The 20,131-nt window shown below is 39.2% G+C and overlaps 1 protein-coding gene across 1 annotated transcript in view; it reads left to right on the forward strand.

The window, feature by feature from the left end:
- LOC128704825 (phosphatidylinositol phosphatase PTPRQ) overlaps positions 1-20,131 on the forward strand; it is a gene marked incomplete at its 5' end in the record, with an annotated part of 153,195 nt that overhangs the window by 35,725 nt on the left and 97,339 nt on the right. The window contains 2 exon segments of the mRNA XM_070104398.1: positions 1,806-2,078; positions 2,201-2,344. Coding sequence (XP_069960499.1) covers positions 1,806-2,078; positions 2,201-2,344 — 417 coding nt within the window.

The raw sequence follows: 20,131 nt of genomic DNA on the forward strand, positions 1-20,131 counted from the left end.
ACTACTGCTACTTATGGTTCACAAGTCTGGTAACTCTTGTGATCCACACTACTGCTACTTATGGTTCACAAGTCTGGTAACTCTTGTGATCCACACTACTGCTACTTATGGTTCACAAGTCTGGTAACTCTTGTGATCCACACTACTGCTACTTATGGTTCACAAGTCTGGTAACTCTTGTTATCCACACTACTGCTACTTATGGTTCACAAGTCTGGTAACTCTTGTGATCCACACTACTGCTACTTATGGTTCACAAGTCTGGTAACTCTTGTGATCCACACTACTGCTACTTATGGTTCACAAGTCTGGTAACTCTTGTGATCCACACTACTGCTACTTATGGTTCACAAGTCTGGTAACTCTTGTGATCCACACTACTGCTACTTATGGTTCACAAGTCTGGTAACTCTTGTGATCCACACTACTGCTACTTATGGTTCACAAGTCTGGTAACTCTTGTGATCCACACTACTGCTACTTATGGTTCACAAGTCTGGTAACTCTTGTGATCCACACTACTGCTACTTATGGTTCACAAGTCTGGTAACTCTTGTGATCCACACTACTGCTACTTATGGTTCACAAGTCTGGTAACTCTTGTGATCCACACTACTGCTACTTATGGTTCACAAGTCTGGTAACTCTTGTGATCCACACTACTGCTACTTATGGTTCACACATGTGGTAATTCTGATTCACATTTCTGAAGCTTATTCTTTCAAGTTTCACACTGTTGGTAATTCTCACTACGAGTGGTTATGTTTACTCTATTTGTTCTTCATGCACCTGGTGCCTATCGTGTGCCCTGAGCACCAAGCTTCAGCCTTACTGATACACAGGTATCCCCCAGAGCAGTTCCCAAGGCACCGGTCATCACTAGTTTATTAATACAAGTGTCCCCACAAAAGTACCCAGAGGGCTACTCATCATTAACATTACTACACTATCAGAATCTAAAACACGGGTCATCACCAGAAATACTGACACACATGTATCTCCAAACTTGAAGCTTGAACTACAGTCGTCATCAGAATTAGTGACACACGTGTATCTTCAAACCTGAAGCTTGAAATCCAGTTGTCATCAGCATACTGAAAAACATGTCTCCTAAAATTATTACCTAGAGGTGCAGTCATCACCAGCACTATGGACACGCATGTATCCACACACCGTCACTAAGAGCTGCAATCATCACCAGCATTACTGGCTCACGCATGTATCCACACACCGTCAGTAGAAGCTGCAATCATCACCAGCATTACTGGAACACACATGTATCCACACACCGTCAGTAGAAGCTGCAATCATCACCAGCATTACTGGAACACACATGTATCCACACACCGTCAGTAGAAGCTGCAATCATCACCAGCATTACTGGAACACACATGTATCCACACACCGTCAGTAGAAGCTGCAATCATCACCAGCATTACTGGAACACACATGTATCCACACACCGTCAGTAGAAGCTGCAATCATCACCAGCATTACTGGAACACACATGTATCCACACACCGTCAGTAGAAGCTGCAATCATCACCAGCATTACTGGAACACACATGTATCCACACACCGTCAATAGAAGCTGCGATCATCATCATTATTACTGACACATATGTATCCCCCACAATAGTTTCCAGAGCTCCAATCATCACAAGCATTACTGACACATCTATCTTCACACAAGTACTTGTAGCTTCAGGCATAATGAGCAATAAGGAAACACATGTATCCCCGACACCAGTACCTGGAGATGTATATACCAGGAAGATTACTGACTCTTGTCTCTCCCCATCCAGTACCTGGAGCACCTGTCATCACCAGCATCGAGTATTCTGAACACTTACTCTATATAACCTGGTCACCGCCTGAGGAAGCAAATGGAGTAATTTTGAGATACCTGGTGGACATTGTAAGCAATGGTCATCATTATACAAGAGAATATGTGACTGAGACTGAGGATGTGATCAGTGACTTACCAGAGTGTACATCATATGACATCACTGTAACAGCTGAAACAGAACCTGGTTCGGGACCGTCTGCTGCCAAGAGTACTTTCCTCAGTGGTTCTGGTTAGTGATCATTATTATTAATGATTCTTTAATTTAAATAATTATGAAATATTTTCAAAACTTTTTCATAAATAATTTTCTTAAGATTACAAGCTCAATATTTACTTATTTTACATGGACAGTTGCACCATCCTTCGTCACTTGTGATCTTGGTGATGGTGATCATGCCAGAGTGTGCTGGAAGCCGTGTTCACAACAGTGTTTTACTGGTGATTTAAACTACAACATCAGCTGGAGTAGTGATGTACTTTGGTCTGATACTGAAGGTCAGTTGTCTACTTGATATTCTTTATTATTATCTTTATAATGGTTCAGGACATCACATTCATAATTTTGAAAAACAATAAAAATACAAATAATAATAATAATAATAATAATAATAATAATAATAATAATAATAATAATAATAATAATAATAATAATAATAATAATAATAATAATAATAATAATAATAGTAATAATAATAATAATAATAATGATGATGATGATAATAATAATAATAATAATAATAATAATAATAATAATAATAATGATGATGATGATAATAATAATAATAATAATAATAATAATAATAATAATAATAATAATAATAATAATAATAATAATAATAATAATAATAATAATAATAATAATGATAATGATAATAATAATAATAATAATAATAATAATAATAATAATAATAATAATAATAATAATAATAATAATAATAATAATAATAATAATAATAATAATAATGATAATAATAATAATGATAATAATAATAATAATAATAATAATAATAATAATAATAATAATAATAATGATAATAATAATAATAATAATAATAATAATAATAATAATAATAATAATAATAATAATAATAATAATAATAATAATAATGTTGGTAGAATTACCGACAATATGTTAGGTAAAAGAACACAAATGGCAACAAATGTGACATTATATTGTGGCAACGTTTCGCTCTCCAGGAGCTTTATCAAGCAGTTTCAAGTAACAGTCTGACACACAGTATATATAAGTATGAGAATGAGATGGGAAACATAATATAATCATTACTGTCAGCTATCTGGTCCAGGGAAATATAAACACATAAGGAGAATAATGTGATTCTTTATTAGCAACGTTGCGCCCACACAGTGGACTTTATCAAGTCACAAACAGATCTGTTTGTGACTTGGTAAAGTCAAGTCTGTTTGTGACTTGATGAAGTCAAGTCTGTTTGTGACTTGATGAAGTCAAGTCTGTTTGTGACTTGATGAAGTCAAGTCTGTTTGTGACTTGATAAAGTCACGTCTGTTTGTGACTTGATAAAGTCAAGTCTGTTTGTGACTTGATAAAGTCAAGTCTGTTTGTGACTTGATGAAGTCAAGTCTGTTTGTGACTTGATAAAGTCAAGTCTGTTTGTGACTTGATAAAGTCAAGTCTGTTTGTGACTTGATAAAGTCAAGTCTGTTTGTGACTTGATAAAGTCCACTGTGTGGGCCAAAGTTTGTCAATAAAGGCTCACATTATACTGCTTATGTGTTATATTTCCATTGTATCGGGATTTTATACCATTTATTCCCATATCTGGCCAATGATGTCAGCAGAATACAATAGTGGCCATAGTAGTAGTACTACAATAGTGGCCATAGTAGTAGTAGTAGTACAATAGTGGCCATAGTAGTGGCAGTAGTACAATGGTAGCCGTAGTAGCAGTAGTAGTACAATGGTGGCCATAATAGTAGCAGTAGTGGTAGGTAAGACACATAGGCAACAGTTAGGCAACTTTATTTCGAAACGTTTCGCCTACACAGTAGGCTTCTTCAGTCGAATACAGAAAGAAGGCAGGAACAGTAGAGATGTGAAGACGATGTAATCAGTCCATCACCCTTGAAGTCGTAGAATTTGAGGTTATCAGTCCCTCAGCCTGGAGAAGTTCAGTTCCATAGTCAGGAACTATCTGAAGATCAAGCGACAGTGCGGAGACTTAAATACTGTCGGAAGGAGAGGTGCAGAGTTGTAGTAGTGAGACGTCAGGTTCCTCTTAGATCCAACAATTCTCATTTGAAAAAGTTCTCCAAGGTGTTTTCTGTACCAAGATGCCATTGTGTTGCAGTCTGACAAGATGAACATCAAAATGGTATACAATACCGACAGGTATACATGTCGGAATTGTATACCATTTTGATGTTCAGTAGCGGTAGTACAATGGTAGCCGAAGTAGCAGTAGAACAATTGAGAATTCTTTAACCAAAATGCTTAGGACAGGAAGTGCATCATTTTATGGAATATTTGTATATTTGGATCTACACAATGGAAGAGCTTGTAGATGGAACCCAAGTGTAAACACAGTACTCTACTGTACTGGAATTTTACTGTACAAGTACTGTACTGTATAGACACTGTACAAATACTGTACTGTACAAGTACTGTACTGTATAGGTACTGTACTGTACAAATACTGCACAGTACAAGTACTGTACTGTATAGGTAATGTACTGTACAAGTACTGTAATGTACAAGTACTGTAGTGTACAAGCACTGTAATGTACAAGTACTGTAATACACAAGTACTGTACTGTATAGGTGTTGTACTGTACAAGAATTGTACTGTACAAGTACTGTAATGTACAAGTACTGTAATGTACAAGCACTGTAATGTACAAGTACTGTAATACACAAGTACTGTACTGTATAGGTGTTGTACTGTACAAGAATTGTACTGTACAAGTACTGTAATGTACAAGTACTGTAATGTACAAGTACTGAAATGTACAAGTACTGTAATGCACAAGTACTGTACTGTACAGATACAGATACTAATGCCGGAAAAAAATCCCCCCCCCCCACCAGTAATACCACCAGCCCGATAACATTCTTCTTTGCAAATATACAGGGTCTAAAGCCAGCAACAAACAACAAAATACCTTTCATCCATGGACTGCTTGCAGAGGCAAAGGCAATGTTCGCGGCTTTTATTGAGACCCACATAAAGGATCACTTGGACAACGAAATATGGATCCAAGGTTATAACCTACACAGATGTGACAGAGTGAACAGGAAAAAAGGGGGGGGGGTTGGCCTGTACATTGCAGAGTCACTTGTTTGCACAGAACTGCTTAATGCCTCAAATGATGTAGTGGAAGTTTTAGCAGTAAAGGTCGAGAACCAAAACCTAGTCATTGTGGTAGGTTACAAGCCTCCGGATGCAACATCCCAGCAATTCCAGGAACAGCTGTTAAAAATTGACCACTGTCTGGAAAATCTTCCAGCTCCTGCACCCAACATCTTGCTCCTGGGGGATTTCAACTTAAGGCACCTAAAATGGAGGAATATAGCAAATAATATTGTTGCAGTAATAACACCAGGAGGCAGCTCTGATGAAAACTCACACTCACACGAGCTTTAAAATCTCTGCACAAAATTAAATTTAAACCAGCAAATAATAGAGCCTACTTGACTGGAGAATACACTAGACCTCATCTTCACTAACAATGATGATCTGATAAGAATTGTCACCATATCAAAAACAATATACTCAGATCACAACATAATTGAGGTTCAGACATGTATGCGTGGAGCCCCAGACCGACATAATGAGACTAGTCACGAGGGAGCATTCACCAAATTCAACTTCAATAACAAAAACATAAAGTGGGACCAAGTAAACCAAGTCCTAACCGATATAAGCTGGGAAGATATACTAAGCAACATAGACCCCAACTTATGCCTAGAACAGATTAACTCGGTGGCACTCGATGTATGCACAAGGCTTATTCCTCTAAGAAAAAGGAGGAGTAGATATAAAATAGAAAGACAGGCGCTCCCTTTACAGGCGACAGAAAAGAATAACAGAGCGGCTAAAAGAGGTCAATATATCTGAAATGCGTAGGGAGACACTGGTCAGAGAAATAGCAAGCATCGAACTTAAGCTAAAAGAATCCTTTAGGAGTCAGGAATCGCGGGAAGAACTAAAAGCCATAAATGAAATCGAAAGAAACCCAAAGTATTTCTTCTCCTATGCCAAATCAAAGTCGAGAACAACGTCCAGTATTGGGCCCCTACTTAAACAAGATGGGTCCTACACAGATGACAGCAAGGAAATGAGTGAGCTACTCAAGTCCCAATATGACTCAGTTTTTAGCAAGCCGCTAACCAGACTGAGAGTCGAAGATCAAAATAAATTTTTATGAGAGAGCCACAAAATTTGATTAACACAAGCCTATCCGATGTTATCCTGACGCCAAATGACTTCGAACAGGCGATAAATGACATGCCCATGCACTCTGCCCCAGGGCCAGACTCATGGAACTCTGTGTTCATCAAGAACTGCAAGAAGCCCCTATCACGAGCCTTTTCCATCCTATGGAGAGGGAGCATGGACACGGGGGTCGTCCCACAGTTACTAAAAACAACAGACATAGCCCCACTCCACAAAGGGGGCAGTAAAGCAACAGCAAAGAACTACAGACCAATAGCACTAACATCCCATATCATAAAAATCTTTGAAAGGGTCCTAAGAAGCAAAATCACCACCCATCTAGAAACCCATCAGTTACACAACCCAGGGCAACATGGGTTTAGAACAGGTCGCTCCTGTCTGTCTCAACTATTGGATCACTACGACAAGGTCCTAAATGCACTAGAAGACAAAAAGAATGCAGATATAATATATACAGACTTTGCAAAAACCTTCGACAAGTGTGACCATGCCGTAATAGCGCACAAAATGCGTGCTAAAGGAATAACAGGAAAAGTCGGTCGATGGATCTATAACTTCCTTACTAACAGAACACAGAGAGTAGTCGTCAACAGAGTAAAGTCCGAGGCAGCTACGGTGAAAAGCTCTGTTCCACAAGGCACAGTACTCGCTCCCATCTTGTTCCTCATCCTCATATCCGACATAGACAAGGATGTCAGCCACAGCACCGTGTCTTCCTTTGCAGATGACACCCGAATCTGCATGACAGTGTCTTCCATTGCAGACACTGCAAGGCTCCAGGCGGACATCAACCAAATCTTTCAGTGGGCTGCAGAAAACAATATGAAGTTCAACGATGAGAAATTTCAATTACTCAGATATGGTAAACATGAGGAAATTAAATCTTCATCAGAGTACAAAACAAATTCTGGCCACAAAATAGAGCGAAACACCAACGTCAAAGACCTGGGAGTGATCATGTCGGAGGATCTCACCTTCAAGGACTATAACATTGTATCAATCGCATCTGCTTGAAAAATGACAGGATGGATAATGAGAACCTTCAAAACTAGGGAGGCCAAGCCCATGATCACACTATTCAGGTCACTTGTTCTATCTAGGCTGGAGTATTGCTGCACACTAACAGCACCTTTCAAGGCAGGTGAAATTGCCGACCTAGAGAATGTACAGAGAACTTTCACTGCGCGCATAACGGAGATAAAACACCTCAATTACTGGGAGCGCTTGAGGTTCCTAAACCTGTATTCCCTGGAACGCAGGAGGGAGAGATACATGATTATATACACCTGGAAAATCCTAGAGGGACTAGTACCGAACTTACACACGAAAATCACTCACTACGAAAGCAAAAGATTTGGCAGACGATGCACCATCCCCCCAATGAAAAGCAGGGGTGTCACTAGCACGTTAAGAGACCATACAATAACTGTCTGGGGCCCGAGACTGTTCAACTGCCTCCCAGCACACATAAGGGGGATTACCAACAGACCCCTGGCAGTCTTCAAGCTTGCACTAGACAAGCACCTAAAGTCAGTTCCTGATCAGCCGGGCTGTGGCTCGTACCTTGGTTTGCGTGCAGCCAGCAGCAACAGACTGGTTGATCAGGCTCTGATCCACCAGGAGGCCTGGTCACAGACCGGGCCGCGGGGGCGTTGACCCCCGGAACTCTCTCCAGGTAAGCTCCAGGTACAGGTACTGTAATGTACAAGTACTGTAATGTACAAGTACTGTAATGTACAAGTACTGTACTGTATAGGTACTGTTCTGTACAAGTATTGTACTGTAAAAGTACTGTACTGTACAAGTACTGTACTGTACAAGCACTATTGTACTGTTCAAGTACTGCACTGTACAAGTATTGTACAAGTACTGTAATGTACCAGTACTGTACTTTACAAATACTGTGCTGTACAAGTACTGTACTGTACAAGTACTGTACAGTACAAGTACTGTACATGTACTGTAATGTACAAGTACTGTACTGTACAAGTACTGTAATGTACAAGTACTGTAAAGTACAAGTACTGTACTGTACAAGTACTGTACTGTACAAGTACTGTGCTGTACAAGTATTGTACAAGTACTGTTATGTACAAGTACTGTACTGTACAAATACCGTACTGTACAAGTACTGTACTGTACAAGTACTGTTCAGTACAAGTACTGTACTGTACAAGTACTGTACTGTACAAGTACTGTAATGTACAAGTACTGTAAAGTACAAGTACTGTACTGTACAAGTACTGTACTGTACAAGTATTGTACTGTACAAGTACTGTACTGAACAAGTACTGTACTGTACAAGTACTGTACTGTACAAGTACTGTACAGTGCAAATACTGTACAAGTACTGAAATGTACAAGTACTGTAATGTACAAGTACTGTCAAGTACAAGAACTGTACTGTACAAGTACTGTACTGTACAAGTATTGTACTGTACAAGTACTGTACTGAACAAGTACTCTACTGTACAAGTACTGTACTGTACAAGTACTGTACAGTACAAATACTGTACAAGTACTGTAATGTACAAGTTCTGTAATGTACAAGTACCGTAATGTACAAGTACTGTAATGTACAAGTACTGTACAGTACAAGTACCGTAATGTACAAGTACTGTACAGTACAAGTACTGTAATGTACAAGTACTGTACAGTACAAGTACTGTAATGTACAAGTACTGTAATGTACAAGTATTGTACAGTACAAGTACTGTTCAAGTAATGTAATGTACAAGTACTGTACTGTACAAGTACTGAACAGAACAAGCACTGTAATGTACAAGTACTGTACAGTACAAGTACTGTAATGTACAAGTACTGTACAGTGCAAGTACTGTAATGTACAAGTACTGTACGGTACATGTACTGTAATGCACAAGTACTGTAATGTACAAGTATTGTACAGTACAAGTACTGTACAGAACAAGCACTGTAATGTACAAGTACTGTACAGTACAAGTACTGTACAAGTACTGTACTGTACAAGTACTGTACAAGTACTGTACAAGTACTGTACAAGTACTGTACAAGTACTGTACAAGTACTGCACAAGTACTGTACAAGTACTGTACAAGTACTGTACAAGTACTGTACTGTACAAGTACTGTAATGTACAAGTACTGTAATGTACAAGTACTGTAACGTACAAGTACTGTAATGTACAAGTACTGTAATGTACAAGTACTGTAATGTACAAGTTCTGTAATGCACAAGTACTGTACTGTATAGGTACTGTACTGTACAAGTATTGTACTGTATAAGTACTGTACTGTACAAGTACTGTAATGTACAAGTACTGAAATGTACAAGTACTGTAATGCACAAGTACTGTACTGTACAGATACAGATACTAATGCCGGAAAAAAATCCCCCCCCCCCCACCAGTACCAACAATACCACCAGTCCGATAACATTCTTCTTTGCAAATATACAGGGTCTAAAGCCAGCAACAAATATCAAAATACCTTTCATCCATGGACTGCTTGCAGAGGCAAAGGCAATGTTCGCGGCTTTTACTGAGACCCAAATAAATGATCACTTGGATATCGAAATATGGATCCCAGGTTACAACCTATACAGATGTGACAGAGTGAACAGGCAAAAGGGATGGGGGGGTTTGCCTGTACATTGCAGAGTCACTTGTTTGCACAGAACTGCTTAATGCCTCAAATGATGTAGTGGAAGTTTTAGCAGTAAAGGTCGAGAACCAAAACCTAGTCATTGTGGTAGTCTACAAGCCTCCGGATGCAACATCCCAGCAATTCCAGGAACAGCTGTTAAAAATTGACCACTGTCTGGGAAATCTTCCAGCTCCTGCACCCAACATCTTGCTCCTGGGGATTTCAACTTAAGGCACCTAAAATGGAGGAATATAGCAAATAATATTGTTGCAGTAATAACACCAGGAGGCAGCTCTGATGAAAACTCACACTCACACGAGCTTTTAAATCTCTGCACAAAATTCAATTTAAACCAGCAAATAATAGAGCCTACTAGACTGGAGAATACACTAGACCTCATCTTCACTAACAATGATGATCTGATAAGAAATGTCACCATATCAAAAACAATATACTCAGATCACAACATAATTGAGGTTCAGACATGTATGCGTGGAGCCCCAGACTGACATAATGAGACTAGTCACGAGGGAGCATTCACCAAATTCAACTTCAATAACAAAAACATAAAGTGGGACCAAGTAAACCAAGTCCTAACCGATATAAGCTGGGAAGATATACTAAGCAACATAGACCCCAACTTATGCCTAGAACAGATTAACTCGGTGGCACTCGATGTATGCACAAGGCTTATTCCTCTAAGAAAAAGGAGGAGTAGATGTAAAATAGAAAGAGACAGGCGCTCCCTTTACAGGCGACGGAAAAAAATAACAGAGCGGCTAAAAGAGGTCAATATATCTGAAATGCGTAGGGAGACACTGGTCAGAGAAATAGCAAGCATCGAACTTAAGCTAAAAGAATCCTTTAGGAGTCAGGAATCGCGGGAAGTACTAAAAGCCATAAATGAAATCGAAAGAAATCCAAAGTATTTCTTCTCCTATGCCAAATCAAAATCGAGAACAACGTCCAGTATTGGGCCCCTACTTAAACAAGATGGGTCCTACACAGATGACAGCAAGGAAATGAGTGAGCTACTCAAGTCCCAATATGACTCAGTTTTTAGCAAGCCGCTAACCAGACTGAGAGTCGAAGATCAAAATGAATTTTTATGAGAGAGCCACAAAATTTGATTAACACAAGCCTATCCGATGTTATCCTGACGCCAAATGACTTCGAACAGGCGATAAATGACATGCCCATGCACTCTGCCCCAGGGCCAGACTCATGGAACTCTGTGTTCATCAAGAACTGCAAGAAGCCCCTATCACGAGCCTTTTCCATCCTATGGAGAGGGAGCATGGACACGGGGGTCGTCCCACAGTTACTAAAAACAACAGACATAGCCCCACTCCACAAAGGGGGCAGTAAAGCAACAGCAAAGAACTACAGACCAATAGCACTAACATCCCATATCATAAAAATCTTTGAAAGGGTCCTAAGAAGCAAGATCACCACCCATCTAGAAACCCATCAGTTACACAACACAGGGCAACATGGGTTTAGAACAGGTCGCTCCTGTCTGTCTCAACTATTGGATCACTACGACAAGGTCCTAAATGCACTAGAAGACAAAAAGAATGCAGATGTAATATATACAGACTTTGCAAAAGCCTTCGACAAGTGTGACCATGGCGTAATAGCGCACAAAATGAGTGCTAACGGAATAACAGGAAAAGTCGGTCGATGGATTTATAATTTCCTCACTAACAGAACGCAGAGAGTAGTCGTCAACAGAGTCAAGTCCGAGGCAGCTACGGTGAAAAGCTCTGTTCCACAAGGCACAGTACTCGCTCCCATCTTGTTCCTCATCCTCATATCCGACATAGACAAGGATGTCAGCCACAGCACCGTGTCTTCCTTTGCAGATGACACCCGAATCTGCATGACAGTGTCTTCCATTGCAGACACTGCAAGGCTCCAGGCGGACATCAACCAAATCTTTCAGTGGGCTGCAGAAAACAATATGAAGTTCAACGATGAGAAAATTCAATTACTCAGATATGGTAAACATGAGGAAATTAAACCTTCATCAGAGTACAAAACAAATTCTGGCCAAAAACTAGAGCGAAACACCAACGTCAAAGACCTGGGAGTGATCATGTCGTAGGATCTCACCTTCAAGGACCATAACATTGTATCAATCGCATCTGCTTGAAAAATGACAGGATGGATAATGAGAACCTTCAAAACTAGGGAGGCCAAGCCCATGATGACACTCTTTAGATCACTTGTTCTATCTAGGCAGGAGTATTGCTGCACACTAACAGCACCTTTCAAGGCAGGTGAAATTGCCGACCTAGAGAATGTACAGAGAACTTTCACGGCGTGCATAACGGACATAAAACACCTCAATTACTGGGAGCGCTTGAGCTTCCTAAACCTGTATTCCCTGGAACGCAGGAGGGAGAGATACGTGATTATACACACCTGGAAAATCATAGAAGGACTAGTACCGAACTTACACACGAAAATCACTCACTACGAAAGCAAAAGATTTGGCAGACGATGCACCATCCCCCCAATGAAAAGCAGGGGTGTCACTAGCACGTTAAGAGACCATACAATAAGTGTCAGGGGCCCGAGACTGTTCAACTGCCTCCCAGCACACATAAGGGGGATTACCAACAGACCCCTGGCAGTCTTCAAGCTGGTACTAGACAAGCACCTAAAGTCAGTTCCTGATCAGCCGGGCTGTGGCTCGTACGTTGGTTTGCGTGCAGCCAGCAGCAACAGCCTGGTTGATCAGGCTCTGATCCACCAGGAGGCCTGGTCATAGACCGGGCCGCGGGGGCGTTGACCCCCGGAACTCTCTCCAGGTAAACTCCAGGTATAGGTACTGTAATGTACAAGTACTGTAATGTACAAGTACTGTAATGTACAAGTACTGTACTGTATAGGTACTGCTCTGTACAAGTATTGTACTGTAAAAGTACTGTACTGTACAAGTACTGTACTGTACAAGCACTATTGTACTGTACAAGTACTGTACTGTACAAGTACTGTGCTGTACAAGTATTGTACAAGTACTGTAATGTACCAGTACTGTACTTTACAAATACTGTGCTGTACAAGTACTGTACTGTACAAGTACTGTACAGTACAAGTACTGTACAAGTACTGTAATGTACAAGTACTGTACTGTACAAGTACTGTAATGTACAAGTACTGTAAAGTACAAGTACTGTACTGTACAAGTACTGTACTGTACAAGTATTGTACTGTACAAGTACTGTACTGAACAAGTACTGTACTGTACAAGTACTGTACTGTACAAGTATTGTACTGTACAAGTACTGTACTGTACAAGTACTGTACAGTACAAATACTGTACAAGTACTGTAATGTACAAGTACTGTAATGTACAAGTACCGTAATGTACAAGTACTGTAATGTACAAGTACTGTACAAGTACTGTACTGTACAAGTACTGTAATGTACAAGTACTGTACAGTACAAGTACTGTAATGTACAAGAACTGTACAGTACAAGTTCTGTAATGTACAAGTACTGTACAGTACATGTAATGTAATGCACAAGTACTGTAATGTACAAGTACTGTACAGTACAAGTACTGTACAAGTAATGTAATGTACAAGTACTGTACTGTACAAGTACTGTACTGTACAAGTACTGTAATGTACAAGTACTGTACAGTACAAGCACTGTAATGTACAAGTACTGTACAGTACAAGTACTGTACAAGTACTGTAGTGTACAAGTACTGTACAAGTACTGTACAAGTACTGTACAAGTACTGTACAAGTACTGTACAAGTACTGTACAAGTACTGTACAAGTACTGCACAAGTACTGTACAAGTACTGTACTATACAAGTACTGTAATGTACAAGTACTGTAACGTACAAGTACTGTAATGTACAAGTACTGTAATGCACAAGTACTGTACTGTATAGGTACTGTACTGTACAAGTATTGTACTGTACAAGTACTGTACTGTACAAGTACTGTATTGTACAAGTACTGTACTGTACAAGTACTGTAATGTACAAGTACTGTAATGTACAAGTACTGTAATGTACAAGTACTGTAATGTACAAGTACTGTAATGCACAAGTACTGTACTGTATAGGTACTGTACTGTACAAGTATTGTACTGTACAAGTACTGTACTGTACAAGTATTGTACTGTACAAGCACTGTACTGTACAAGTGTTCTACTGTACAAGTACTGTGCTGTACAAATATTGTACAATTATTGTAATGTACAAGTACTGTACTGTACAAGTACCTTCCTGTACAAGTACTGTACTGTACAAGTACAGTACTGTACAAATACTGTACTGTACAAGTACTGTACAGTACATGTACTGTACAAGTACTGTAATGTACAAGTACTGTACTGTACAAGTACTGTACTGTACAAGTACTGTAATGTACAAGTACTGTACTGTACAAGTACTGTACTGTACAAGTACTGTACTGTACAAGTACTGTAATGTACAAGTACTGTACTGTACAAGTACTGTAATACACAAGTACTGTACAGTACAAGTACTGTACAAGTACTGTAATGTGCAAGTACTGTACTGTACAAGTACTGTACTGTACAAGTACTGTAATGTACAAGTACTGTACAGTACAAGTACTGTAATGTACAAGTACTGTAATGTACAAGTACTGTACTGTACAAGTACTGTACTGTACAAGTGCTGTACTGTACAAGTACTGTAATGTATAAGTACTGTAATGTACAAGAACTGTACAGTACAAGTTCTGTAATGTACAAGTACTGTACAGTACATGTAATGTAATGCACAAGTACTGTAATGCACAAGTACTGTACAGTACAAGTACTGTACAAGTACTGTACTGTATAGGTACTGTACTGTACAAGTATTGTACTGTACAAGTACTGTACTGTACAAGTATTGTACTGTACAAGTACTGCACAAGTACTGTGCAAGTACTGTGCTGTACAAATATTGTACAATTATTGTAATGTACAAGAACTGTACTGTACAAGTACAGTACTATACAAGTACTGTACTGTACAAGTACAGAACTGTACAAGTTCTGTACTGTAGAAGTACTGTACTGTACAAGACTGACTGACAAGTACAGACTGTGTTCTGACTAGCACTGTATGTACAAGTACAATGTACAATACTGATGTACAAGTCTGTACTTAGATTGTACTGACAAGTACTGTACTGTACAATATTGTACTGCAAGTACTGTATGTACAAGTACTGTACATACAAATACTGTACAAGACTGTAATGTACGACACTGCGTACTGTACTGCAAGTACTGTAATGTAAGACTGACAGCAACAATGTACGAACTGGCAAGGCACTGTACTGTACGTACTGTACTGTACAAGTATGTAATGTAGGCACTGTACACAAGATGTAATGTACAAGAACTGTACAGTACAAGTTCTGTAATGTATTAAGTACTGTACATACATGTAATGTAATGCCAATCATGCATTAATACGTACAGTACAATGTACAAGTAAGTAAGTACAAGTACTGTACAAGTACTGTATGTACAAGTACTGTACTGTACAAATACTGTATGATGTATTGCAATGCTGTAATGTCACTGTACTGTACGTTGTATGCTAAACACTGTAATGTCAATAATGCTGTATGTGCAAATTGCTGTATGTTGCAGAACTGTATGTTGCATTGCTGTACTGACAAAGACTGCATGTACAAGCGTGCTGTGATAAGTACAAATGAGCTGTACAAGTACAAGACACTGTAATGTACAAGTCTGTGACTGTCAGTTCAGTGCTGTGCAGTGCTTAGTCAAGCTGTACACAGTGCTGTTAGCTGAGTGCTGTGCTGTACAATGCTGTGCTGTACAAAGATGCTAATGTACTTAAGTACTGTCAAGTGCAAATTGCTGTAAACAGTGTGTAAGGTCAAGTCTGCAAAGTGCTGTAACTGTGCAGAGTACTGTGCTGTACAAATTGCTGTGTACAAGTGCTTAATGTACAAATGCTGTACATTACAAATGCTGTACTGTGCTGTGCAGAGTACTGTACAAAGCACTGTTGTGTTGCAAAGTGCTGTACAAATTGCTGTTCAAGTGCTGTGAAATGCTACTGTGCAAATTGCTGCACAAGTGCTGTACAATGCTTACAAAGTACTGTGCAAAGTACTGTGCTGTTGCAGTGCTGTGAAATTGCTGTGCAAGTGCTGTGAATATACAAGAATGTTCTGTGCTGTACAAGTGCTGTGATGTACAAAGGTGCTGTGAAGTGTGCACAAGTGACTGTACAAGTGCTGTACAAAGTGCTGCACAAATTGCTGTCAAGTACTGCTGTACTGGTGCAAATGTACTGTGCAAGATACTTGTGCTGTTACAAGTGCTGTGCTGTACAAAGTATTGTACAATTGTTGTATGTCAAGTTCTTGCTGTGCATGTGCAAGTCTGTTCAAATACTGTACTATTACAAAGTACTGTGCTGTACAGAAGTTCTGCTGTGAATGCTGTACTTCAAGTATGTAATGTACAATGCTGTGCTGTACAAGTGCTTGTACTGTACAAGTATTGCTGTCAAGTGCTGTGCTGTACAAGTATTGTACTGTACAAATGCTGTACTGTACAAGTCTGTGCATACAAATGCTGTACAATGTAAACTGTTGTACAAGTGCTTGTACAAGTCTGTGCTGTCACAAGTGCTGTAATGTACAAAGTGCACTGTACAGTACAAAGTGCTGTACTGTGCAAGTATGCTGTAATGCAAAGTACTGTGCTGTGCAAATAGCTGTACTGTACAAAGTGCTGTAAATGTGCAAATGCTGTGCAGTCAAATTCTGTATTACAAGAACTGCAGTAAGTTCTGTAATGTACAAAGTTGCTGTACGTATATGTAATGTAATGCTAAGTGCTTAATGCTGGAAGTACTGTGCAGTACACAAGGTGCTGTACAAAGATGTGCACAGTACTGTGCTGTACAAGTGCTGTGCTGTAGTGCTATTACTGTACAGCTGTATGTAAGTGCTGTATAGTATAAGTCACTGTAATGTACAGAGTGCTGTACAAGTGCTAAGTGCTGGTGATCAAATTGCTAGTACTTGTGCAAGTGTGAACTTGTGCACAAGTGCTGTGCAAATTCTGTCAAAGTGCACGTACTGTACAATTATGTGCAAATGCTGTATATACAGTGCTGTAATGTACAAGTGCTGTAACTGCTGTACTGTTAATGTACAAGTGCTGTAATGCAGAAGTACTGTACTGTATAAAGTGCTGTGCTGTACTGTGTGTGCTGTACAAGTGCTGTACTGTACAAAGTGCTGTACTGTACAAGTGCTGTGAATGTACAAGTACTGTACAGTGCAAGTGCTGTAATACACAAGTGCTGTAATGTACAAGTACTGTAATGCAAGTACTGTAATGTGTAATGTGCTGTGCTGTACAGAGTGTGTACTGTACAAGTACTAAGTGCACTATATAGTATTGTGCTGTACAAGTACAAAATGCTAATTACAAATTGCTGTACTGTGCAAGTGCTGTACAAATGTTATTCAATGTTGTATAAGTGCAAGTACTGTACTGTACAATGTTTCTACAAAGTGCTGTACAAAATTATCTGTACTCACTGTGCAAAATGTGCAATGCTGCAGTACATGTACTGTGCAAGTGCTGTAATGTACAAGTACTGTACTGTACAAAGTTGATGTACAAGTCTGTATGTCAAAGTGCTGTGCTGTGCAAGTGTAATGTACAAGTGCTGTAATGTACAAGTACTGTACAGTACTGTAAGACTGTACAAGTGCTGTACTGTAAAATCTAATGTATAAGTACTGTAATGTATAAGTGCTGTAATGTCAAATACTGTACAAGTGCTGTACTGTCAGTACTGTAATGTCAAGTACTGTCTATACAAGTACTGTAACTGTATGCTGTACAAGAAAATACTGTACTTTAAGTGCTGTACTGTACTGTAGTGATTGCTGGTACATTGCTGTAATGTGCAAGTGCTGTCTGTACAATGTGCTGTCAATGCTAATACAAAGAAGTACTTGTACAGTGCAGTGATGTAACAGACAAGTGCTGTACGGTATACGTGTACAATTGCTGTGCAAATGCTGTACTGTACAAGTACATTACAGTACAAGACTGCATGTACAATGCTGTCTCAAAATACTGTACAAATGGTTTACGTACTGTACAAGTACTGTTGATGCAAATTACTGTACAATGTGCAAGTGCTGTCAAAGTCTGTACTACAAGTACTACAAGTGCTGTACAAGTACTGTGCAAGTGCTGTACAAGTGCTGTCTGAGTGCTGCTGAAGTGCTGTACAAGTACTGTACAAGTACTGAGTACTGTACAAGTTCTGTCTATGCAAAGTTGCTGTAATGTACAAGTGCTGCTGTGCTGCTACTGTCAAGTGCTGTCAAATATGCCAAGTACTAGTTGTACTGTAGTCTGTACAAGTGCTTGTGCTGTGCAAATACTGCAAGTACTGTAATCAATTGCAATGTCAAATTTTACAATATTGTAATGTACAAGAACTTGCTGTGCATGTCATCTGTCAGCTGTACTGTACAAAGTGCAAGTACTGTACAAGTACTGTGCAAGTACTGTACAAGTACTGTACAAGTACTGTACTTTGCTCACAGTTTTGACTGGCTACTTTACTGCTGTTTTCTTATCTTAAAAAAAAATCTTTCCTTAAACGAGCTAAATTAACGTTAAACATTGTTAAAAATGCGTTTAATTTACGCTAGAAAACGCTATAAATAACACTCTATTGTTCTCTCTCCAGTAAACATTTTTCAAGATCTTTTAAATCTCTATCAAACATCTTATCCTCAGCTTGTGTACTTGTGATCATGTGATTGTTATCTTTCTACTCACCGTCTCAATCTGTGCAAGTGACTGTGGCTACGACTATGACTGCATATTGATTTGTTCTTTTTTATGCGTTTTGTATTATTTTCATGTTTACGTTTTTTATTTTATTGGTATTTCTATTTAATAAGATTTACTGTCATGCAGGAAACTGAATTATTGTAATAGTAATTTTATGAATAATATCATCGTAGTTGTGAACACTTATTATAGAGGCCAGCTGGACACGTATTAGATCAGACACCTGGACACGTTTTAGACCGGTCAGCTGGACACGTATTAGATCAGACACCTGGACACGTTTTAGACCGGTCAGCTGGACACGTATTAGATCAGACACCTGGACACGTTTTAGACCGGCCAGCTGGACACGTATTAGATCAGACACCTGGACACGTTTTAGACCGGTCAGCTGGACACGTATTAGACGAGTGACGTGATTAGTGTCCTCTGCATTATGAACAAAAATCGAATATTTTTTTCCAATTATGAGCTTAATTTCAAACTGCTTACTGTCCTTAAACCATCAAGATCAACTCTACTTCTGCAATATATCTGCTACTCTAACTAATGATACCAAGAAACTGAGAATAAAACCATATAATTACCCGAAATACACCGTAAACTCTGTATTTTAACCATACACAGGTTCACAGTTTTGATTTTTCTATCATACTCCGCGTGTGGCAGGATTTGTTCATACGATGGACACTTAACACACATTCTCTCATACTGTGATGTACAAGTACTGCAATATACAAGTTCTGTACTGTACAAATACTGTACTGTACAAGTACTGTAATGTACAAGTTCTGTAGTGTACAAATATTGTACTGTACAAGTACTGTAGTGTACAAATACTGTACTGTACAAGTACTGTAGTGTACAAATACTGTACTGTACAAGTACTGTAGTGTACAAATACTGTACTGTACAAGTACTGTAATGTGCAAGTACTGTACTGTACTTGGCCAAAATTTGTTTTTCACAGCTTATGTGAGTGAGATGAGTTGATCACGTAATACTGTGTCACGGACCCTGAGCTCAAAGTCATAGTACTATGTCACGGACCCTGAGCTCTAAATCATAGTACTATGTCACGGACCCTGAGCTCAAAGTCATAGTATTGTGTCACGGACCCTGGAGCTCTAAGTCATAGTACTATGTCACGGACCCTGAGCTCAAAGTCATAGTACTATGTCACGGACCCTGAGCTCTAAGTCATAGTACTATGTCACGGACCCTGAGCTCAAAGTCATAGTACTATGTCACGGACCCTGAGCTCAAAGTCATAGTACTATGTCACGGACCCTGAGCTCTAAGTCATAGTACTATGTCACGGACCCTGAGCTCTAAGTCATAGTACTATGTCACGGACCCTGGAGGTCAAGG

This window comes from Cherax quadricarinatus, chromosome 91, assembly GCF_038502225.1.
Source record: "Cherax quadricarinatus isolate ZL_2023a chromosome 91, ASM3850222v1, whole genome shotgun sequence".
In the NCBI taxonomy this organism is placed as follows: Eukaryota; Metazoa; Arthropoda; class Malacostraca; order Decapoda; family Parastacidae; genus Cherax; species Cherax quadricarinatus.